General features: G+C 42.7%; 2 protein-coding genes across 6 annotated transcripts; one reads left to right on the top strand and one right to left on the bottom strand.

Moving 5' to 3' along the window:
* The first annotated feature begins 1632 nt into the window (after positions 1 to 1632).
* LOC148039699 (uncharacterized) lies at positions 1633 to 24100 on the top strand. 5 transcript variants are annotated; one of them, XM_087693153.1, is made up of 6 exons: positions 1633 to 1815; positions 1973 to 2049; positions 2290 to 2402; positions 2556 to 2730; positions 2854 to 3073; positions 22610 to 24100. In XM_087693153.1, the coding sequence occupies exons 3-6, from the start codon at positions 2341 to 2343 to the stop codon at positions 23938 to 23940; spliced, it is 1788 nt and encodes a 595-aa protein (XP_087549279.1). In that variant the 5' UTR covers positions 1633 to 1815; positions 1973 to 2049; positions 2290 to 2340; the 3' UTR covers positions 23941 to 24100. The 5 variants fall into 5 exon arrangements, with proteins under 5 accessions (XP_087549279.1, XP_087549269.1, XP_087549296.1 ...); XM_087693143.1 differs by lacking the exon at positions 1973 to 2049; XM_087693170.1 differs by lacking the exons at positions 1973 to 2049; positions 2290 to 2402.
* LOC148039700 (uncharacterized) lies at positions 4243 to 13156 on the bottom strand. The gene is made up of 4 exons (XM_087689886.1): positions 11973 to 13156; positions 7532 to 7645; positions 7260 to 7379; positions 4243 to 4383 (listed from the first exon to the last, which is right to left on the bottom strand). The coding sequence occupies exons 1-4, from the start codon at positions 13110 to 13112 to the stop codon at positions 4243 to 4245; spliced, it is 1515 nt and encodes a 504-aa protein (XP_087546012.1). The 5' UTR covers positions 13113 to 13156.
* Positions 24101 to 25291: the final 1191 nt, after the last annotated feature.

The following is a 25291-nucleotide window of genomic DNA, read 5'->3' as shown; positions in this document are numbered from 1 at the left end:
ATTGCTGGAAAAAATATCCCAACAAGATGAAGTGCAACGAATGTGAGCAAACATGACATATCACCAATAAATGTCCTAACTCCATTGAAGCACCAAAAGAATTGGAGGCCAATTGTGTCTCTAAAGCACTTGATGACCACCTTTTCTAGTATTCTTTGTATTATCTTTCCATAAATATAATTGTAGCCTACTTTATAAAGGCATCCCATTGATTCATTAAGGGGCGAACCATTTACAGGCTATTTAATCCAATGCCACCTTGGCATTGAGGGGGGTTGTTAGAAGTATAGCATAAAAACCCTATGTAAGCAAGGGTGCAAAAGGGAAAGTGAGATGTGAATGGACTAGAGGATAGGGGAAACCCTAACCCTAGCTCCAATAAGGATATATGTACATGGCCAAAGGTCACCCTCAATGTAGAAGTGAAAGTGTACCAATTGTACTTCTTGAGTAATTGAATAAGCATGATCTTTCTCTTGTACTTTGTGAGCTCTCTTCTCTCTCTTGTGCACACTCCTCTATGTTGCAACTCTGATATTGCAACAATTGCGAGGCTCCTATCATCTCAAATAAGGAAATCCCTTATGAGCAAAATATCCAATAAGCTACGACCATCCATCCAACCTGTACAATCCCATAAACATATTAGTGAAATTATAAACGTATCCCAGGTCAACGTTATCAAAAGAGGTAACCCCCTAATTTTGCCAAAAAATGCATTTGCGAATAGGTTCTTTAGCATTTTCATAGGGCATGGGTAGCTCTTGCTTTAGGCACTATTCCCAAGATCTTTGAGATGTGGTTGTCGCAAGCTGGGTGAGTCAAATACCTACAGTTGCACCCAAGTGGGTATATTTGGAGCCATAAGTCACATTGCTACACATGTATTCTTTGCCCAAGTAGCAACTTATACCTTTCTTTTTCTCGTGATGCGTATCATAATCTACTTGTGAGTAGATAGACAGAGAAGAGGCTCACAAGTCATCACAACCCGGGGAATTCACTATATGTATACCCTCTATATCACATGTGTTTAAAGCCTATTTGTAAATATCCTCATCTGTGAATTTTCCCTTGATAAAACATTACCCTTTTCTATGTAGTCTATATGTAATCCCTTTATATGGGACCTTTTAGTATGAAAAAAATGCAAAAAAAAGGTATTTTAAAATCCCTTATGTTGAACCTACGTGATACATATGTATATTTATGATTGAACTCCTCGGGCATCAAAAGATGCTCGTAAAGAGAATTTTAAAGAAGCAAATAGTGACCTATATACCCTTTGAAAAGTATTTGGAAGAGATTACTAAATATAATGCTGAGATTGTCCTTTTAGAGCTCTTGTCTCCTTGCTTAATTCCTCCTCCTTTGGTGAGAACTCTCATAAGCTAGGGATAATTATCAATATCCACTTCAAATTCTCTAATAAAGAAAATCCCAAAACCTACCTCACCTGCACACGTCAACCTTGTTGTACCTGCTATCGAAAATATTTTTCGTAGCAAAAAAGATGTCCATTTAAAAAAAAACTCTGTGAGCTGAAGAGAAAAGATGCGGATTAAATAATCTACAAGATTAATTAATTACTGTACGATGTCATAAAACGTGCGACATTAATTCGACATAAATACACAAGCATCTGTGTTCCGGGTTTTCCTGTCTGATTCCTTTTGCACATGCACGTCCCGCCCTTGTATATCGATCGCAGGCGGTGGAGTCGCCTTCCCAGTCAAGCTAATTATCGCATTCTACACCATTGAATCCGCAAATCTGGTCTGACAAATTGACAGAATTCTTTCTGTGATGCGATAGGTAAAGTTCCATGGCTACCAAAATTACTGTTTGTCATGTTTTTCTTTTTACACGCGCACTGGATCCGATTCTTCTCAGTTGAGGCGAATGGCTGTTCTATCTTCTGGATTTGATGTTGTAACTTGCCTTTCCTCATCGGGAAACTGCTTTGATTCAGTGCCGGTGTAGACCTTTGTTGCTTTGTGACTATGACGATTACCTGTTCCAACCCTTACACGAGAATTTGTGGCTTCAGTTAAGGCAAATCGTCTTTTCTGTCTTTGGATTTTGGGCGCATGTTGTACATGCTTTTCTTCATCAGGAAACTGCTTCGGTTCAGTGCCAGTGTAGACATTGAATTAAAACATCTATTGGTCTGTGGTTAGAATGATTACCTGTTACAATGCTTAAATGTGAATTGTGGCGTCAATTAAGAAATGGTTTTTTCTGTCTTTTGGAATTTAGACGCATGTTGTATATGCTTTCCCTTCACAGGAAACTGTTTATGTTCGGTGACGATGAGGAACTTGGATACAGATTGAAGTTATGCATCTATTGCTATATGATTGCAATGATTACCTATTGCAGCAATATGGTGACAGTGAATTGTGAGGTTTTACACTTGATTATGTAAATTATTAAATAAAATTAACATTACTATTGCAGTCTTTTGCTGATTTGCATCTCGGCATGTACAAGAATAAACTTCAAGAGCTTGCACAGCGCAGTTCCCTCAATTTACCATCTTATGCATGCATCAGGGAGGGCCCTGACCATGCTCCACGTTTCAAAGCAATGGTGACCTTCAATGAGGAGACCTTTGAAAGTCCAAGTTTTTGCAGCACACTTCGGCAGGCCGAACATGCAGCAGCTGAAGTTGCCCTGAATAGCTTATCAAAAAGTGGGCCAACACAAACCCTAGCTTCACAAGCCTTGGTAGGCTAACATTGCAGTGCCTTTCAACAATAGTAGCATCATTTAGGCATAGTATTGCCGTTTGCAACATGTGTTAAAGCATTGCAGCTTTTGGGAAACTGACAAGTTTTCTGAACTTGACAGGATGAGACTGGGGCGTGCAAAAATTTGTTGCAGGAGGTGGCACAAAGGGCAGGAATACGATTACCTGAATATACTACTTCAACTTCAGGTCCTGGGCATCTTCTCTTATTTATGTCCACAGTGGAACTAGCAGGAATGAAGTTCAAGGGTGATCCGGCTAGATCCAAAAAGCAAGCTGAGAAGAATGCAGCCATGGTTGCTTGGGCTTCTTTGAAAGAACGTGAGTTGGGAGTTGTTTATTTCAGTTTTTTGTTTGGACACTTTATTCACTTGTAAGTGGCTTCATAATAGCACACGTATGAAACATTGAATGTTTATCATTAAATGTTGGCCCTTCATGTGGTGATTGTAAATATCTAAGCTATGAGTTTGAAGCTTCAATGAAAAGTATTGCAAATAATGAGCTTAATTACTAGATCGACTTTGCTTAGAACTCTTAACGTGGAAGGTCATAGTTCAGAGATCAAATTCTTTTGACTGCATCGTTCAGCATCAACATCAGGTAGGAGGTGTAGGTTCTCCAGTCCAAGAGCCTAAATTGAAATTGCAATTGAATCACGTCCAGCCTTTGCTAAGGTCCTGGACCCAATCACACGTCTGAGTCACGTGACTCTAGCACCACTGTCCATGAACCAAGGCCTTTTTGAAGATTCAAGAGTCGAGGGAAAGTCCTCCACTTGATGGATGTGAAGGAAGACTGACTCCGTCGTAACATTGAGAGCAGATGTGGATGAAGGGGTAGCTGCCTTCACTCCATTCTTTGCACCAGGATGAAGGTGAGGGTACTTGTTTGAGCATTTCTTCTTGGGATGCAAGGCCCTTCCTTAGTGTTGGCACTTGGGAAACCCTTTGTGCTTGTCCTCTTTGTCAGAATCAGAGTCAGAAAAAGACCCTGTTTTTACTTGTTTTCCTTTCTTCTTCCTTCATCCTTTCCTCAATAATGCGCCAGCTCCAAAAGCACGGCTAACAAACCCTGCTCCTCTACATCTTGTCTCCTGATGTCACGCATCCTACCCAAGTACCATGGGGACTAACTCCTCCCAGGTGATGGTGTCCTGAATGTGAGAGGGGAGAAGTAGAGTGGATGGCACTCTGGTTACTACTGTGGTTTGAGTTCAGCGGCCTTGGAAAGGCAAAATGACCTGCAATTTGCATCAAAAGCTGTGTTTTAGGATCACAAAGGCCGTGACAGCGTACAGGCTGAATTTTGAAGGGGAGAGATTTCTGAATGCCGCATTTAAGGGAGACGACTGCTCCAGGCTGGAATATGACTTGCTGAAATGGAAGAATGCCTTCAGAATGATGACACCAACTGGTTGAGGGAGTGCTAACAGCTGAAAGGGGCTTAAAAACAGGTCTCTTGGCTGCAGGGTGTTCAAATGCAGCAAATCAGATGAAAACTGCTGCATAGAAGGGCTCACCAACAGTCAGCTTGGCAATGATACCATGTGAATGTGCAACGGGAGCAGTAACATGGAGAGAAGAGAAGAGCAGAATGAAATGCACAAAAAACTTACAGAAAACACTGACCTGAACATTAACACAAGGTTGCACATAATCAGCCCCTGCATGCTGCGGAGGTGTGTTAGTGAGGGTGCTGGACTGATGGATGCGAATCTGAGGAAGATGAGAGAATATGAGTGGCTGGAATGGTGGATGTGCAAAGGCTTGGATTGGGCTGCCTATGGATGGGCAATAGAGGCAGAACAGACTGACCTAATGCCAAAAGGATGTTGTCTACCAAAATGGCTGTCTTGATGATGACAAATGCTGCCTAGCTGCCACGTCCACGTGGCTAAAATTGGAAATTTACTCCACTAATGATCATTAGTGGAGTGTGCACAGGCTACATGAACTAGTGGATAGTGGACAAATGTTTTAGGCATAGGAACCCTAACCTCCACTTGATGTGCTTGAAATGGAGGAATCTTATACACGATAGATTGTAGACTGTGACAATGATAGAGCTCCCGGAGTCCTCACTTGACTTAGACTAATGCTTAGAAGTAGATGCTAACACTTTGGCCTTCACAGAGTCTAGCAATAATGTCTAGAGCCCTGATACATTCATAGTCTCTTAGTCCATTACATATGATAGTAGCCTCATCATAGTCACATCAGTGGAAATTAGGGTTTCTCATATTAGCATGTCATGCAGCCTTGACTCTCACCTACAGCAAGCAACACTTCTTTTCTAGACATTAAGCTATGTGAATAGTTTTAGACCTGGGTAACACTCTCACTGGCCGGATAGTTCTAGGATCATTGTTTGTGGGCAGGTAGTTGTAAAGAAATACTTGAGCAAAGAAGATAAACACAAAGTGTACAACAAAACACAATGATAAATAGTAGAACTCAAAGGTAAAGAATAACTTAGAGAGAATGAAAATGAATTATGAACACCTACTATCCTAAGTGAATACAATGACCTTAAACCTCCCTTTCTCTCTGTGGACCGTAGTAGAGATAAAATGAATAGTGTGTTGCACTCTGAACGGATCAGGAAATGCAGCAGACAGCTTCTAAAGGAAAACAGCTGCCACAAACGCAGATTAGAGTGTGGAATCCAGGTCGGGGTAAGATGCAGCTTATTCCTGATAGACGAGGTGGTACCCATACCTCAGAGGTTTTGCATGTACCAGGCTTAGGGTACCATCTCCTTTCAGTTCATAAGATTTGCTCCCTTGGCCTTTTGGTGGAGTTTGACAGTACTACGGTGCGAGTCCTTGATCGTGGATCGAGGAAGGTTCTATCATCTGGATATGAGGAGAACGGCATTTATAAACTGAAGTCTTCCACCGCCCTCTCTACTCTTTTTCTTACCTCTCAGTCACAGTCAGAATTATGGCATGCTCGGTTTGGTCACCTGAACTATGATTATCTTCGGAGGGCGTCACGTGGACAGCTTGTTCGAGGGTTGCCGGATATAGTGGTGAGCCAGCAGCCACGTGTCTCCTGCATTCGGGGGAAGCAGCATAGGGATGCCATTCCCCACACAGCTTCAAGGCGGTCTACTTCACCGATGGAGCTTGTATCTACGGATCTATGCGGCCCTATGAGGAATGAGTCCTTGCGTGGGAGCTCTTACTTCATGCTGATCGTGGATGACTACAGCAGGATGACATGGGCCTACTTTTTGGCATTAAAGTCAGAAGCTTTCTCACACTTCAAGGATTGGCTTCTCTTTGAGGAGAACCGATCGGGCCGGAAGTTGAAGACCTTGCGATCCGACAAGGGCGGTGAATTTGTTTCTAATGAGTTTACTCGGTTTTGTGCAGATAAAGGAATTCACCAGGAGTTTGCCAATACCAACACTCCTCAGGAAAATGGCATTTTTGAACGGAAGAACCGCAGTGTGATCGAGATGGCGCGCACCATGATAGAGCACCGACAGACCCCTCAGGTTCTGTGGGCCGAGGCTGTGGCTACTGCTGTCCACATCCTTAATCGATCCCCTATTTCGGCCGTGGAAGGGATGACCCCGTTTGAGGCTTATTTTGGGACGAAGCCATATGTTTCTTACTTTCGGGTCTTTGGGTGTGATGCCTATGTTCACATTTCCAAGGCTCACCGTGATAAATTTGACGTAGCTTCTCGACGACAGGTATTTGTTAGCTCCTAGTCCCAAGGCTATCGATTGTATGATCCTGTCAAGCGGGATGTGTACACTAGCCGCGATGTGTGGTTTGTGGAGGTTCTGGCTATGTCAACGGGTGAGGAGCATCCCGTTCTTGGAGATCCAGGGGAGAGTTGGGCTCCTTCTACAGTTCCACTGGCGCCCGTGCCTTTTGATTATAATTCTGTTTCTGATACAGAGTCTACTGTTCCACCGGTCACCTCAGAGGAGTTACCACTGGTGGATATTCCAGAGTCCTCTGCTGATGGAGAGAGACGAGGGGAGGTTCGGCCTCCTCCTTGTTGGGCCCGTGACACACTCCGTGATTCAGGGATCGAGGGGGTTCCTGAGGAGTGGGGACCGCAGGATGGTCCGCGGCGGTCACGGCGGCACCAGGCACATTCTACGGAGCTTGTTTGCTCTAACTATTGTTTGATGACCCGTGTTATGCAGGATCGAGAGCCCACCTCCGTGAAGGAGGCTTTACAGTCCGCACCATGGAAGAAAGCTATGGAAGCCGAGTTGGAGGCTATTGAGAGGAATGGCACTTGGTCACTCATGCCCCGCCCCCCGCATAAGAAGGTGATTGGCGTCAAGTGGGTCTTTAAGACCAAATACCTTAGCGACGGTTCTTTGGATAAGCACAAGGCTCGCCTTGTTGCTAAAGGTTTTGCACAGCGCCCAGGGATTGACTGCCATGATACTTTTGCCCCCACAGCTCGTATGGCGACCATTAGAGCTGTTCTTGCTTTGGCTGGCCATAGGAGATGGTTTCCTTGTGTGCCAATACCTGTTCTGGAACAAGAATTTCATCAAGTTCCTCAACTTCGGGCTGTTCCTCAGCTGGCATATCTTTTGGCACATCACCCACATAAGTTCTAAGAAGACTTACATGGAAAGCATTATGAATCTTCCAATTGTTAGGCAATTTCAGCCTATAGCTGACATCACTAATCTTCTCTGTTGCTTGAAAAGGCCCATAGTATCGCATACTAAGCTTTTTGAAAAGACTTTCCTTGCCTTTCTGCTTCTTTAGCGTGCCTTTTCAAACCGCAACAGTACCCAATCACCAAGTGAAAACAACAATTCACGACGGTGATGATCAGCAGCTTTCTTTTGCTTTGTCCGAGTCCTGTCAAGGGCATGCTTAACTTTCTGATACATTTCACCCATACTCTGCACATACTGATCTGCCTCAAAGATCTTATCCTTTGTTTGTAAAATGGGAGGAACCTTTTTACCACCTTCAACAATTTCAAAAGGGGCTTTGCCTGTTGATGAATGCACAATATTATTGTATGCATACTTGACCAAAGGCAAATACTGCTTCCACTTTGACTTGTGCTCTGGCACATAGCACTTAAGCAGATCCAAGACAGTAGAATTTGCCTCTTCTGACTGTCCATCAGTCTGTGGATGAAATGACGATGAGAACTTAAGCGTTGTGCCCATGTTCTCGAATATGCCTCTCCAGAATAGACTTGTCATCCGTGGATCACGGTCACTGACAATAGACTGTGGCATACCTGTCAGAAGTGGAGCAGCGGTGGAAGGATAAACATGTGCTGAAATAAACTGCTAAAACACAAGACAAAAAGAGAAAAGAAAAGAACACGATACAGATGAGAACTCAGATGTATGCACGGGAAATGGAATCCATATATCTGAATACGAGACAGTCGCATACAATAGTGAGTCACTGGCTGCGTGCGCACTGGCACTGGCTCTGGCTCCTCTCTCCACAGAGTCTGCAGATGGTGAAGATGATGATGATGATTGAGGAGGAGCACTGAGTATAAATAGGCTGAAAAAGTGGAGAGCAATAATGCTGGTCGGCCAGCATTAATGCTGGCCGACTGGTGCATAAAATGCTCCACTGGCATAAAATGCCACACCAGAATAATACCTAAAATACCTAATAAAAATGCCCAGCCCAGATCAAGCTCAGACTCACACATGAGCTGACAAATACTCTGCTAACACCCTCTCTCAGATCATGGGTGATCTGATACAATACAATAGTACAAGGAAAAGGGATCAGAAACTATACAACATAGAACCACCAAGTAGAACCATGGATACCCAAGCAGTGGGTGATCAAGCCACCACCAAGGTGCCTCGGAGAGAACCTGATGTCGATGTCGATTGTACCACACACCTGAAAATAGAGAAGATCATAGAATGTCTCTGTGTCCATCACCAATGTCTCGCAGTAGCATACTAGATCATCTTGTCAAAAATGCCCCTGAACATAGGTGACCATGGATTCCCCGCCTTTGGCCAGACCGCCAAAGTGTCCCCTCATGTGAGCTCCAGACGAAAGCCTCCTTCTCTCTGTCAGATGACCAGCTCATCATGAACCTGGATGTCAATCCCAGCTCTAGGATTTGATTCCGCCAGACTGAAGTTGATGCGTCAGGGACGTCCCTCTCTGGAATCTGTGCACCTGTATAAAAGTATAGATGAGGCGCGGTTGCCCCATCTGAACACCCGCTCACACTCCCTCTCTGTCATAAGAGAGTTGTGAGGGATGACCTCATCACCACCACTAGAAAGCAGCTGAGGAAGGGGCCACCAAGCCCTTCCCGCGATCCGAAGAAGAGGATCCCTTCCGCGCCTTGGACTTCACCTTGGTCGGAGGAACTGAGTTGGAGTCTGATGAAGGAGAGGACTCATCGGTAGAGTCAACATCCCGCTTCCTCTTCTGCTCCTTCTTCCTGGAAGCCGCTAACGTCTTGCAGTCCTTCCGCAAATGTCCCTTCTTGCCACAGTGATAACACTGGGCCTTCGACTTCTTCTTCCCGTTACCCCGCTCTAAAGCTACATAAGCCTCACCTCCATAATGTGCCGGAAGCCGCCCCTGTAATCTCAAGGATGTCTCATGCTCAAGAAGCATCGAGGTCATATGTGTAAAACTGACAGGAGTCGATGATGTCTGTGCTTGCAAAGCATTGGCCACTCCATCAAACTCCGGGGGGAGCTTGTAGAGGACCGTCCCGACGAGATGCGCCTCGGGAAGAGCAGATTGCATGTGCCGAAGCTGGTCCTATACCTGCGTAACACGAAGAAGAAAAGACTGAATAGTATCTTTCAGCTCAAACTTTATCTGCTGGAGCTGGCCATAAAGTGTGACTGCCCGCATGGTGGAGGGTGCCTCGTACATCTGCTGCAACTTCTGCCATACTTTAGGAGATGTCCTATAGGAGGTAACCGCCGGTAAGACTGCTTTAGAAATACACCAAAGCAACGCCGAGTAAGCACAGGCATCATCCGAGTCCCATGTGAGCACCGCTTCCTCATGGTTGTCCTCATCAAAGTCTTTAGGAAGAGGAAAAGGACGGAGAGGTCGAGCAATAGCTTCACAGACGATGTACCATAACCGCTTCTGCACAAACCAAGCTTTCATGACAGCACTCCATGTGAGATAATCAGGTCCATGTAACTTATCATCAGTGGAAGTGCACGGAGGAGTCATATGGAGAGGATAAGAAGAGAAGTAGAGAATAGATGGAATTTAGAGAGGAAAACACAGCCAAAACACAAGCACAAACTGCAGAAAATGAGAGTTCACATGCAATATAACCCAAAATCTGATCAATAGAAGACAAAATCTGCTGCAGAAAGGCAAAAAATCAGTCAAAAACTGTCAAAAACAGCAAAAACGGCCTGAATTAACAGTCACCCAGCCACAAGAGATGCTGAATCAGCAAAACACAGGCTATAAACTGCAGAAAAACAAGTAGAAAACTGTTGCCAGCAGTTGCAGATGAAAAACGCAGGCAGCAGAGGGTGCGTAGGCAGCAGACGATGTCAAAACTGCAAAAAATGCAGGCTGAAAACAGCCCCAAAACAGGTCGCCGGGCTGCTACAGCAGTCGGCTGATCAGCAAGGGTACCAAACAGTTGTGAAATCAGCAATAAAACACAGCAGGAGCATAGATCCTGAAATCTGATACCATGTCAGAAGTGGAGCAGCGGTGGAAGCATAAACATGTGCTGAAATAAACTGTTGAAACACAAGACAAAAAGAGAAAAGAAAAGAACACGATACAGATGAGAACTCAAATGTATGCACGGGAAATGGAATCCATATATCTGAATACGAGACAGTCGCATACAACAGCGAGTCGCTGGCTGCGTGGGCACAGGCACTGGCTCTGGCTCCTCTCTCCACAGAGTCTACAGATGGTGAAGATGATGATGATGACTGAGGAGGAGCATTGAGTATAAATAGGCTGAAAAAGTGGGGAGCAATAATGCTGGTCGGCCAACATTAATGCTGGCCGACTGGTGCATAAAATGCTCCACTGGCAGAAAATGCCACACCAGAATAATACCTAAAATACCTAATAAAAATGCCCAGCCCAGATCAAGCTCAGACTCACACGAGCTGACAAATACTCTGCTAACAATACCATGATACTTGAAGACATTGCACATAAACAAACGTGCCATCTGATCTGGTTTTATCTTCTTCTTGACAGGAATGAAATGAGCTTGTTTGCTAAACCTGCAAATAATAGTCCATATTCCATCATTTCCTGTTTGTGTCCTTGGAAGATCAAAGATAAAATCCATAGCTATGCTTTCCCATGGTTTATTTGGAATAGGCAATGGCTGTAAAAGCCTTGGTGCTTTTTGCCTGTCAAACTTGACCTTCTGGCAAATCAAACACTGCCGCACAAAAGCATCCACGTCCCTTCTCAAAGTAGGCCAATAAAAGAATGTCTCTACTGCTTTGACTGTTGCATCAATACCACGATGCCCTGCATACGGTGGAGAATGACTCTCTGTCATAACTTTCCGTCTCAATGGCATAGTCACACATAGTCTACCATGGATCAACATGAACCATCCTTGAGAAGATAATGCTCATGATGTTGTCCATTGACAAGCTGATCAGAAATTTGTGGCTTCCTTGATAAAGCATCAGCCACAACATTCTTTTTGCCTTCCACATGCACAATTTGAAAATGGAACATTGACAAAAAGTTTGCCCAATGCATATGCTTTTCTGACAGCTTCGTCTGAGTTAAGAAATAACGCAATGTCTGATGATCTGTCTGGACAACAAAATCTGCCCCAAGTAGGTAGTGTTTCCAACAAGAAAGCGCATGAATCACAGCCAACAATTCTTTCTCATAGACCTGCATAGTCTTCTCTGGCCCTCGCAAGATTCTGCTTTCATAAGCTACTACCCGGCCATCTTGCATTAGCACTGGACCAATGCTATTGCCACAGGTATCACACTGGACAACAAATGACTTCCTAAGATCTGGCAGAATGATCACTGGACTAGAAGTCATCTTTTCTTTAAGAAGATTAAAAGCTGAAATCTCTTTCTGTGTCCACTGGAAAGAGACTTCTTTCTTCTGTAAAGCATGTAAAGGTGAAGCAATCTCTGCAAAATTGCGAATGAACCTCCTGTAGTAAGAACACAAACCCAAGAAGCTTCTAACATCATGGACAGTCTTCAAATCTGGCCATGTTCTAATTGCTTCAACCTTAGCAGGATCCATTCGGACACCATCCTTTGACACTGTGTGCCCCAGGAACTGGATTTCTTCCAAGAAGAACTCACTCTTCTTGCCATTGATAAGCAACCTATTACTGCAAAGCTCATCAAAGACTGCTTTCAAGTGTTCTCTATGCTTCTGTTCATTCTTTGAAGAGACAATCATGTCATCAAAGAATGTACCAACAAACTGCCTGTGTGGATGAAAAACCCTGTCCATCATTTGATTAAACGTAGCAGGAGCATTAGTAAGTCCAAATGGCATTACCAAGAACTCATAGAGACCAAATGTGGTCCTAAATGCAGTCTTATGCACATCCTCTTGCTTAATCTTGATCTGGTGGTATCCACTCTTCAAATCTATCCTGCTGAAAATTGACGCTCCTTCCAAACGGTCAAGGATGTCGTCAATCCTTGGAATGGGGAACTTGTTCTTGATGATACTCTTGTTCAACGCTCGATAATCTATGCACATGCGCCAAGAGCCATCCTTCTTCTGCACTAAGAGCACTGGTGAGCAAAAGGGAGATGAACTTGGCTGAATCAGCCCTTTTTCCAACAGCTCATTTACCTGGCTCAATATCTCTTTCTGTTGGGCTGCACTAACCCTATACGGAGGTCTATTTGGTGGGCTACTGCCCGGCACCAAATCTATTGCATGATCCTCAGACCTCTTTGGTGGCAACTGTGATGGTAATGAGTCAGAAAAACATTCACTGAACTCAGACAAGAAAGCAGACCTGTCTCTATCTAACATAGATAAATTTGACTCATCATTATCCTTGACATCACGTGCAAAAATCAAGTACGCAGAAAGATGATTCTTTATTACAGATGTAATGGCAGAAGCCGATACAACAGGTACAGACTCTCCTTTAAGCTTCACATCAAGCACATGAGTCTTTCCCCTATGTTCCAAAGTCAGTGTCTTGTTAAAGGCATCCAACACACCATGCTTTCTGAACATCCATGGCATTCCCAACAAGACATCACAGCCTTCAAGTGGCATGATATAAAATTCTTCTGCATCAACATAAGACTGTATATGAAGACGCAGCTTTCCAAGAATGGGTGTCACAGACTTTGAGTGGCCAGGACATGCCAACCCTACCTCTGTTGTGTAGCCCATCTCATCTGCTCTGATGCCCAAAGTAGAAGCCAACTCTGGTGAGATAAAGTTTGCCTTACCTCCAGGATCAAAGATCAAAGAAAATAAGTACATGTTGATCCCTAACTTTACTCCAAGCTCTGTAGAGCTCATTAGCATCCGAGTGTGGCTTGTCTCCCAGCATATCTGGCACTAAACCTGCTGAAGGTTTGGGCTTCTTTCCTTTCCTGTCCTCTTTATCATCATCAGCTGATCTCTTATTCTTGTCCGGACAGTTAGACGCAATATGACCAGTCTGCTCACAGATAATGCATTTCCTCTCAGCCATTAAAGCCTTTCTCTCTTCAAGAGACTTGTGCACAAAAGGTTTCTTCTGGTCCTTTGACTGCTGTCCAAAGGACATGGCTGATTTCTTCTTGAACTGCCAAGGTTTACCTGTGCTTTGAGAATTCTGATAAACCTGTTTACCAAATGGCTTCTTTGCTGAAAATTTTTCAGATTTGTCCTGTTTAATGCTGTCCCCAAAACCACTTGACTATCCCAACAATAATGCATTTCCTGTAGTGGCATTCTCAATTAACTGAGTCAAAGTGGTGACCTTTGTCTTTGTACAATAATTCCGAAGTTCCTTGGGCAGCCCACAACAATATTTCTCTATTTGCTCGGTCAATGGCACAACCCTGTAAGAAGTGACTGGAAGCAAAGCCTTCCAAAACTTCTTGTTATAATCTTCCAGATCCTTGCATTTAGATGCATCCAAATTGTGCCAAGATGACATAACATCAATCTCAAATTCATTGGTCAACCAAGCAGAAGCAAATACTTGCTTAAAATAAGTCCAAGTGGCAGGAGCTTGTCCTTGCATCAACAGTGTACTCCACCACTGACTAGCATTGTCCTTAAGAAAAGTGGCAGCTTTCCGGACTTTAGAAGGCTCTGTAAAGTTCCCTCCTGCAAATGCGGCATCAAACTGCTGTAAGAAAGAGAGAGCCTTAGTTCTATCTTCAAATTCTCGAAAGATGTCAAACTGTACGGCTGCACCACCCTCCTTGTATGGCTTTGGCTTCTCATGAGCCATCAAAGGATCCGTAGGATATGCCTGTAACATGGGAACACTAATAGGTGGCATAGGAGTTGTCGGACCACTGACTACAGGGCTTGTAGACACAATACTTGCTTGCTGATTTTGATAACCAGCCATACCAAAAGTGCCCTGTGGCATGCCAAAACTGCCCTGAACTCCCTGAAATCCAGGCTGCATGCCTATATTGCCATACACGGGGTTTGGCATAAAACCCTGTGTACCCCCAAACACTGTTCCTGGTACATAAATCTGGTTTCCAGGCACATAGCCAGCCATACTCTGAAATACAGATCCACCTCCAAAGTACCCAAGATGTATAGAGGTCGGTGGGAAAACCTGTGGTAAAGCCTGAAAACTGTTTCCCTGTCCATTTAGGCCAACATTTGGCTGCTGTAAAGTGGCAAGCTGAACTGGCAATGCTTGTGTAACTAGCGTTTCTGCCACCTGTTCCTAGATAGTCGGAACCAATCTTGGATTCTCCATTGACTTTGCAAGCTGCCTTGGTGTTTCCACTGAATCTGCAGCATGCTTACCCTTATCCTGGACCTCTACTGGATCCGAAATCTTTGCAGATTGCCCAACTTGCTGTAAAGGAAGGGAAGACTGCAAAAATGCCAAAAACCTTGGATTCTGCATCACTTGAGTAAACATACTCACAGCAGCAACTAACTGAGTCTTGAAAATGTCTTCATCCATAGAAGAAGCTGTAAGAACTTGTGGCTCAACCATAACAGGAGTAACAAACTGTGGAGGTCTAGAAGACTCTCCCACCTCATGAACAACAGGGATCTCCTGTGATGCAGACACTTCCTCTCTGGTGTCTTCCTTTCTATCAGCCATAATGCACAATTTTGTGTCTTACACCCAAACAAACCCTGGCTCACTCTTTAAGGAAAAAGTGATTCGATCCTGGCAATGGAACCATGTAACCGGCCTGTTCACTGGGAAGGGCGGTAGTGTACAACCAAGATATATAAATGCTTTCACCCAATTTACAGTCGTCCACTTTACCTGAACTTAAAGACACAGAATCAAGAAGAAATACAGGAAGCTAGAATGCTCCTGTTGCAATACAGACACCCTGTTGGCCCCTAAGTCAGGCGCCCCTTGCGGTATTTCTTTATTTTTAAAGAGAGAAAGTACAATGGGCTGTCTTTCACCTATTCTGGGTGAAATTTGGCAGCATAATAGTACAATTACTGACCCAAATCAAGTTGACCAGGAGGGGAAACTCTGCCCAAGTCTGAATCTTCTGGTTGGAGTGCAGAATTGACCATTTCAGCCTGCTATATTTACTGGTTCAGACCTGTTCTGAAACCTGTTTACAACTCTTACTGTTCCCTATACTATTCAGCCCACTGTAATTACTGGTTCAGACCTGTTCTGACACCTGTTTTCAGCTCATTTTGTTCCCTGCACTGTCCTGCATCATCTGCAAGTTCCCTCGCATACGGCTCAATGGCGAATGTGGTTCCAATCCACGAAGAAAAATGTAGAAATAGTGTGCCAAACGCCCCTTGATTCTGGCATCAATTGGGCTCTAAAATAGCCTTTGAACAGTCCAGAATTAGAACTGATTTAGTGCTGTTTCAGACACTTGCTTGGTGAGGTTAACACCCTCACCTGTCCCTGCTGGGAACTGCAAACAACTGCTCCTGTGCCTGAAGAAAAGAGGCTCTTGCCTCATGCAAAAACAGCATATTCCACATAGCTGTACCTGAATCAGAAGAAAGGCCCTTGATTTTGCAGCATAACCACACTGTCAGGGAGAGAAAGAGAGAGTAGAAAGCAAGCTCAAGCCTCTGTGCTACATAGACAAGGTAGGCCAGCTCTCAAGAGCTCTCCATCTACAGCAATCCATCGCCCTTTCACAAAAATGAGTCCCCCATGTATTGAAACTCGTTTTTGTGCTGCCCTCTCTCTCTCTTTTGGGAATTTATATCCAAATTGTGACACATGGCATACATGTAACAATTTTTAGGAGTTGCTTCCATTGCATCCCCACTAGTCTTCTGACCATCTTTGCAGACTATGGCTACATCCAAATCTGTAATGTAGCTCAACTGAAAGTGAATTTCCACTGATGACCCCACATGGACTAATCTTTTGAAGATTTGCCCATCTTCACTTTGAACTAGTCTCTTCCAGGCTAGTTCTTCAACACACTTGTCCATATACACTTTCACAAGTCCCTTCCAGGCTTGTCAATCTACAGTGCCATCAGTCTCTTCCAGACTTATACTGGACCTTAATTGTCCAGTCTTGACTCACTAGACATTTCTGTTTGTTTCACATACTGGCCATGCAACTCAGGCGTTTAGATTTCAAGAGGGATCCTTCCAAAAAGAAAAACCAAATAAAATATGTAATAAAGAAATCAATAAAAAGATACTAGTTGTCACAGTCTTGTGACACCTACTCGTGGCTCTGATACCATGTGAGAGTGCGCAATGGAAAGAGGAAAGTGAACATGAAGAGGGGGAGGAGACAAAGAGAGAACGCTCAACTTCTTTGGCAATTGCCAAGTTGATACTAACTATAACTCCTCCCCTTAATGCGCAACTCGGAGAAGAAAATAAAATTAAATACTGAAAATTAATCAAATAATCATTTCAGTGCTTTAGAAAAAAACTGACTACCAATAATTAAATTTGCTAGGCAACTTCCATTCTCGAGCGTCTTTGTGCCATCTTTGACCATCAGATTGGCGTTGAAACACTACTTTCCTAGTATCACTAACTGACACTTATGGCCAAATGAATGACCTAGGCCAACAATTGGCACCAGATACCGCTAAGTACTTGTGCGGCATGACTTATAGCAACTTTTGCCTTTGACATTCCGTAATTTCCTTGGGTCTCGGGCTCGTAAATTTACTCTAATTGCAGTTACACCTCACATGTGCAACATTTACTTAACCATGTGATCAAAAATTAATCCGCATGTTAAGTGAAGTTTCAAAAATATATGTCTTTATGATAGTGGTTTGCCAAGTCATTCTCTTCCATCCATTTAGCATCCATTGGTGAATAATTTTGAAATTTCATTAAGTATCTCCTGGAAACTTTACCTTTGACTTTCTTTTCCTTATGTCCCAAAATTTGCTTGGGTACCAAAATCTCATCCAGCTCCTCAACCTCAGGCTGAATTTCATCAAACATATCCTCTGACACATCACCATGAAAAGGCCTCAATAAGCTGACATGAAAGGCATTGTGTATCCACCAATGTGAAGGTAATTTTAGTCGATATGCCACATCGTTGATATTCTCCAACACCTGGAAGGGCTCATAATATCTCAAACTCAACTTCAAATACAATCTTTCTCTTCTTTTCATCTTTTTCAGCCTTGCCTTTTCAAAATGCAGGAATACATAATCACCCTCTGTAAACTGCAAAGCACGTCTGTGGTAATCAAGTACGCTCTTTTGCTTTTCTTGCGATCTTTGAAGTGCATATTTTATCTTTGCATAGGCTACATCTGAGTTTTCCACATAATGATCAGCCTCAAAGATCTTATCCTTAGTTTGTAGAATAGATGGTACCTTCTTGCCACCATCAACCATCTCAAATGGAGCTTTGCCCGCAGAACTATGCACTGTGTTGTTGTAAGCAAACTCAACCAAGGGTAAATACTACTCCCATTGTATCTTGTGGTCTGAAACATAACACCCCAAAAGATCTAACATTGTGGAATTTGCTTCCTCAGACTGACTACTTGTCTGCGATGGAAGGATGATGAGAATTTCAACGTGGTACCCATATTCACAAACAACCCCTTCTAAAATAAACTGGTCATCCGGGGGTCTTGATCACTAATGATCGACTTTGGCATACCATGATACTTAAAGATGTGCTGCAAAAACAATTGTGCTATATGATCAACCTTTATTTTCTTCCTCATCGGAATGAAATGGGCCTGTTTGCTAAACTTGCAAATGATAGTCCATATCCCATCATTCCTTGTAGGTGTCTTAGGAAGCTAAAAAATAAAGTCCATTGCAATGCTCTACTAAGGCCCATTTGGAATATGCACGGGCTGCAACAAACGTGGCATCTTTTGCCTATCATGCTTTACCTTCTGGCATACGATGAATGTCTTAACAAATTGTTCTACATTATGCCTCAAAGCTGGCCAATAAAAGAAATGCTCCACTTCCTTGACCGTGGCATCAATACCTCTATGTCCTGCATACGGAGGAGCATGACTTTCAGTGATAACTCTAGGTCTTAACTGCCTTGTGACACACAGTCGTCCATGCATCATTACAAATCCATCTCTTAGCACAAAGTGTTCATGCCTTTGGCCATTGCAAAGCTGATAATATACATTAGTAAAGTTTGAATTAGCAATCTATTGCTCTTTCATGGCATCCAACTCAATGTGATAAATCATGTTGACGGTTGAAATTTGTGGCTTACGTGACTGTGCATCGGCCACAACAATTTTTTTATACTATCAATATGTACAATCTGAAAATGAAACATAGAGAGAAAATTTTCCCAAATCATACGATTCTTTGACAACTTTGTTTGCGTCAGAAAGTACCTCAAAGTTTGATGGTCTATCTGCACTGTAGAATGAGCCCCCAACAAATAACGTTTTCATGTAGACAGTGCATGAATTACAACCAAGAGCTCTTTCTCATAGATGTGCAAATTCTTTTCTGCAATGTGGAGAATTTGGCTCTCATAAGCCACAACTCGACTGTCCTGCATAAGAACACCCCCAATGCCATTACCACATGCATCACATTGAACTATGAATGACTTCCTTAGATCGGGCAATACAAGCACAGGATCTGAAGTCATCTTTTCCTTCAACTTTTCAAATGCTGAAATTTCCATTGTTATCCATCTAAATGACACATCCTTCTTCTGCAAGGCATGCAATGGAGATACAATTTTAGCGAACCCGTATACTTACTTCTTGTAGTAAGAACATAAACCCAAGAAGTTGCGGATCTCATGCACATTCCTTAGCATCTAGCTTATTCCAAGTTGTAATGATGTCCACCTCAAAGGAACTTGTCAACCAATTTGATGCAAACATTTGCTTGAATTGTACCCACGTTGACGGTGCTCTACCTTGCATCAAAAGAGTGGACCACCACTGTAATGCATTCCCTTTCACGAAAGTGGTTGCCTTTTGAATCTTCGAGGATTCCGTGAAGTTCCCCCTTGAATAGGTTGCATCAAATTGTTGAATGAAAGGCAAAGTTTTCAGCCTATCTTGTACACTGTTGAAGGACTCAAACTTCACCGCTTTTCCACCCTTATCATAGTCTTTTGTTGCCTCTTTGGGTGTCAAGTTGTCATACACTGGCTGTTGCAAAAAGGGTGCATTTGGTGAATTTACACCAAAACCAATGCCAAACGGAGCATTTGCATGTCCAACATTTATTTCTTGAGCCCCATAAGCATTCGGGGGTGCAGATGCAGTACCAAACATACTACTTTGTGTCCCAAGCATCAAGCCAATGCTGTTATACATAAGGTTTTGCATATTTCTAGCCATACTCAGCCGAATACATTGGGCCTTGCACACCATGCATTGGTCGTTGCATAGCATAGGGATTTGTGCCATACATTCCTGCATGCAGTCCTTGTCCAACCATAGCATGAAAATTTGTACTTCCATCAAAATATGTTGACTGCTCCATGATAGCATGCATGCCCAGCTGTCCAAAATCCATTGGATTGGTAGTTCCGTAATGGCCTTGCATTTGCATTCCTTGCCCCGTAGGTACCAACTGTTTTATTTCATTAGCATCTTTGGGAGCTTCAAATGAAGGGTTTGGCATTAGCTTCGGTGCATCTTGCTATTCTGAAGGTGTAGAAGACGTTTTCTTCTTACCTTTGCTGTCCTTCTTTAGAGCATTCAAAAATCAGGTAAATTGAGAATCCTTTGCCAATTCGGCAAAGAGAATTGTTGCTGTGCTCATTCGATTCTTGAAGTGGTCATCAAATTCCTCTTCACATTGCTGGTCATCGGTCTCGTTATGCCTTGAAGGCCGTGCATATTGCCCAACAGCAACATTTTCAGCTTGCTGTCCATGGTCTAAGCCTTGTCCAAGGTCGGACATTGCATTTTCTTTATCTCCATGTGAATGTCCATACTGAGAGGCATCATCATTGGTTGAGTCCATCTCACTGTATGAAGATATATTGCTGTAATTTCTCAGCTGAGATTAAAAAGCAGCACCAACACAAAGCTTTGGCTTGCAATTAGGTGCCTTGGGTCCACTAAATCAAGGGATTGAGTGGTTGTCCTGGCAACGGAACGATGTAACCAGCCTTCCTCCTCGGATAGGGTGGTAAATAACTAGATTAAGCACTATATAGAGCAATTAACAAATTCACAAAACTGAAATGCACACTTTACCATATAAGCTTGGACATTGGACACCCTATTGGCGGCAAAATTGGCGCCCCTTTCGGTATTTATTTAACTTAATTGAAGAAGAAGAAGATGTACAATGGGATTCTCCCAATCCCTTTCGGTATTCCAACTCCCCTTGTTGTCCAAAATAGCCAGCAAGTATTCAGTCTGATTTGCCCCTTGATTCGGGCAAGAAATTGGCATTCACCCACTTTGATGGACATGGAAAATGTCCCAAATTCAATGATTTGCTGGTCCCTCCACTTGAATAGGCTAAAAGCAGCTTTAGCCTTGTTGAATCCAAGTCTTGGAGCTTCCAATTTTTGAGACACTTCGCAAGGCTACTGTTAAACCCTAATTTTTGCTATAGATTAGGGTTTATAATAGAGAAATCTGAAATTTTCTTAGCCTTTGGATGCTATAATCTTCAGAGCAAGGCTGTAGAAAGGCTAGGAGATGAGAGAGAATGCTGAGGAGAGAGAAAATTCAGGCTTTCTTCACGAAGAACTGAAGAAAATTTGTCATTTACTACTGCTGTTTTGTCTCAACAACTTGTAGATGAAAAGAACTGAAGAAAATCAGTCATTTACTGCTGCTGCCCTATCTCAACAACCTGTAGATGCTGTCACTTGCTGTTGATTGGTCTTCTCTTGCCCCTGGTTGTCTCGGAAGGTCCTCCAATGGCTGCAAATCAGACAAGCAATATCTTCTCCCTCTCTCTTGCAGGCTAAATACACTAAAAATGCCTCTCTCCAGCCTCTAAAGACGTTTTTTAGTTTTGCATGGGCATTTTCGACAAGTGGCAGACTTCCCAAATGGTTTTTCCAGCATTATCCATAATGAAATATTAATTTTCAGTCTTTAAATATTGAAAATTAATCTAATAACTATTTCGGTGCCCTGAAAAATAATATGGCTAGCCAATAATTAAATTGGCTAGGCAACTTCCATTCCCGAGCGTCTTTGCACCATGTTTGACCATCAGATTGGTGTTAGGTACCATTAAATGTCACTTCCCTAGTATCACCAACTAACACTTATGGCTAAATGAATGACCTAGACCTAGGGCAACAACTGGCACCAGATACCACTAAGTACTTGTGCGGCATAACCTATAGCAACTTTTGCTTTTGACATCCCGTGATTTCCTCGGGTCCCGGGCTTGTAAATTTATTCTAACGCCAGTTAGACCTCACATGTGCAACATTTACTTAACCATGTGATTAAAAATTAATCCACATGTTAAGTGAGGTTTCAAAAATACATGTCCTCATGACAGTCCTTGAAGATGGAGATGATTTGCCTTAAATAGCTACTTGTGCAACAACCAAACAGGTTGATTTGCATACAGCTGGACCAGCAGTCTGAGTGACCAGCGATGTCATCAGCTATTTCTTCAACCTGTCATCAGGCTGCCCAAATGCAATGTGGTCAGATGCATTGCCCCATGCACATCTCAAGAATGTTGCCATTTTCACCCCTCCATAGAGCCCCAAATGTCTGCTTCATTGGCATACTAGATCTGTGGCCTGGTGGCCTTGGGGTTGTTTGTGTTTTATGATATTAAGGCACATTTTCCATGAAACCTTTCAAGACATCTTGTTATGTGGACCAACATAGGAATATACCAGTGGATCCAGAGCTGATTTAATGGCCTTAACTTACCTATGTCTAATCAAATAGATTGCCATCACTCAGGTATGAAGTATCTCTTGTTTTGTTTTGGCTGAGCAAATGAGGTACATTCTTTATAAAATTCGGACATTTAGACCAGAACAATTGTTTTGTTTTTTTCAAATGAAAAAACAACTGTATGCTTTGTGTGCATGATAAATACTGTTACGGTCTAAGTGCTACAAGATCAACTCTCCCAGTTTGAAAGTTCAGATGTAGATGTAAGCGTTTGTCATAAAGAGGCATAGAAGAAAATGCTTGTATGAATATATATGTGGCACCATTCTACATTGATGTATATCTATGTGCATGCAAGCTAGCAACAATGCAAATTGAGGGGTCTCAGTCACTTAACTTCATCTTATTTTTTTTTGGCAGTATTGTCAAAGGGTGATGGTTCATCCCACTCATCAGAATCAGATGCAAGTGAAGAGCAGCTGCAAGTTATCATTGATCGTGCTCTAGTGAAACTGCAGCAAGAAGGCTCACAGTCCCACAAAATTTCTTCTTCTAATTCAAGGATCAAATCAACTCGGATAGCAAGTACATCTCTTCAAGACAGTTCTTGTGCACAGCCTCAAACAGTGGATCAAAGCGCTCAAATTTCATCTTCTAATCCCAGGGTCAAAACAACTACAGTAATTTCATCTTCTAATCCAAGGATCAAAATAACTCCGATAGCAAGTACATCTCCTCAAGGCTATTCTTGTGCACTGCCTCAAAGAGGGGAACAAAGCCCTCAAATTTTATCTTCTAAACCAAGAGTCAAAATTACTCCAATAGCAAGTACATCTCCTCAAGGCTGTTCTTGTGCAAAGCCTGAAACAGTGGAACAAAGTCCTCAGACTTCTTACTCACAGTCCCACATAAATAATGATTCCTCTCCTAATCCGAGGATTAAGATAACTCCCTCTCCTAATCCAAGGATTAAGATAACTCCCATGCCAAAGGCACGTGATCAAGAGTGTTCTTGTGCCCAGAGTGAAGGTTTTAAGCAAGATCATCAAGATTCTTGTTCAGAGGCCCAGGCTTCTCATAATCCAAGGATCAGAATAACTCCTAAAGCAAATACATCTGGTCAAACATGTTCTCAAGCTTCTGGCGCAGAGTCCCAGGTAAACCATGTTTTCTCTCCTCATCCGCCAAGGATTGCGAGAACTCCCATACCAGAGACATCTGATAAAGAGTGTTCTAGTGCATGTAATCAAAGTCCTAAGCAAGATGATCGAAATTCACATTCACAGGTCAAGACTGCTTCTTGTAATCCAAGGATCAGAATGACTCCTATAGCCAATACATCTGATCAACCATGTTCTAGTGAGCAACCTCAGCATCATAAGGTTCACTATGTTGCGGCACCTACTCAAGCCTCCATACATCAGCAGGTTAATGTGATTATTACAAGAGGACCTTATTCTGTTGCCCCTCAGAGACGGTATCTGCAAGGGGGGTCCAATGAAGAGTGGAATGCTGGTGGTAGGGTCTCTACCCATGACAATGTCAACGCCGTTATACACATGCCTGTGCGGGAGCAAACAGTGTACTTACCTATAACGGAGGGTTCCTCCACATTTCTTCCTGTGGTGCAGCCTACAAGATATGGAGAAGGCTTGCTTCAAGAGGGAGCATTTCCTGTTATTATCTCAGAGAATAACACTTTTAACATTGTTGACGTTGGGGGTCAGGATTGCACTGAAGCTGCAAGGTGACACTTTCAGGCTCCTATTGTAAATGTCTGAAGATATGTGTGAGGCTTCTGTTATATCTTAAAAGTCTCATTAATACTCATAAATGGTTGAGACAAATGAACTATTATTTGTTGTCTGAGTCAAAATGCTAAAATAATTATGGTTTGGTACATATAATTATTCCATTCACTCTCTAAAGTATTTAGATGTTGGCAATATACAGTTACTGTTTTCAATCTTAAGGAGCCAGCTATGTTATGATTCCTTCAGTCAAAGGAAATATACGGTAGATTGCTTCATGAAAGATAAGATGAATTGAGATGTGGTGGTTGCGATGGAATTATATCCTAGTCTGCTAAACACAGGATTTCAAGCAGTTCAGAGGTGGTGGTTATTAGGGGGGTTTGTTTTTGGGTTGAGACGATAAAGTTTAGTGATGCCACAAGCCTTCTGATGGAGGTCAAGTTTATCAATATGTGAATCCATCAGAGTACTAACACTAAGCTCAACTAGCCTTGAAAATTTGGAAATTAGATTTCGGTAATGATAAAACAAGCGTGGTTCTCCAGCAAAGCCAACTATTAGATACAGATAGTGCAATGTCTCCACGTGGCATTAGTGATTGAAAGAGCCTCCTCGGCAAATCCAACTGCTAGGTACAAATAATGCAATGTCTCTTCATCATAGACCTGTTCAATAATTGTAATTGCAATACATAGATTGTGTACCACAATTTCATGGCATTATGGCCTCTAATGTATTTGGTATGTATTTTGAAGGGAAATATGTTGTAGATACTTTATATGTCTCGTGGAACACCCAAAAGAGCATGCTCTCTATCTCTTCTTCCTCTTTTCCTCTTGCTCCTCCCTCCAAAAATTTGACCAACTTGCTAAGATTTATTAAAGCCTCACTTGTATAAGTTGCCTTAAACAATGTATCATGTTATTGTGGAAGCTTGCTTAGAATCAACGTGGTGAGTTGATTGAGCCCGTCAACGTGTGTTAAAGGCTCACTAAATTCAAAGGATAGATCGTTGTGTTGAGATTGGAGGGGAATCATTTAGGCCAAATACATACCTTTGATCATAGTATGACACCACCTTGGGTGTGATGCCAAATACAAAGCCTTTTCTCCTTTTGTGAGGCCAAATACATACTTCTGATCATTGTATGACACCACCTCGGGTGTGATGCCAACAGGTACAAAGCCTTTCTCCTTTTGTGGGGCCCCTTTGGCTAGGTCTTTAACAATTCTCCATTACCTCTAGACTTCATTTCCATTTTCCAACGAGAATAGTTAGTTTTATGAAGCATGCCTTGGAGTTTGGTTTCAATGAGTATATGGGTGAGTAAAGCTCATAGGCTTCATG

This window comes from Lygodium microphyllum, chromosome 2, assembly GCF_053477565.2.
Source record: "Lygodium microphyllum isolate KBCC chromosome 2, Lygodium_microphyllum_v1.1.10, whole genome shotgun sequence".
NCBI classification, from domain to species: domain Eukaryota; kingdom Viridiplantae; phylum Streptophyta; class Polypodiopsida; order Schizaeales; family Lygodiaceae; genus Lygodium; species Lygodium microphyllum.
The sequence above is the reverse complement of the archived record's forward strand: the minus strand, read 5'-3'. Positions and strand labels throughout refer to the sequence as shown.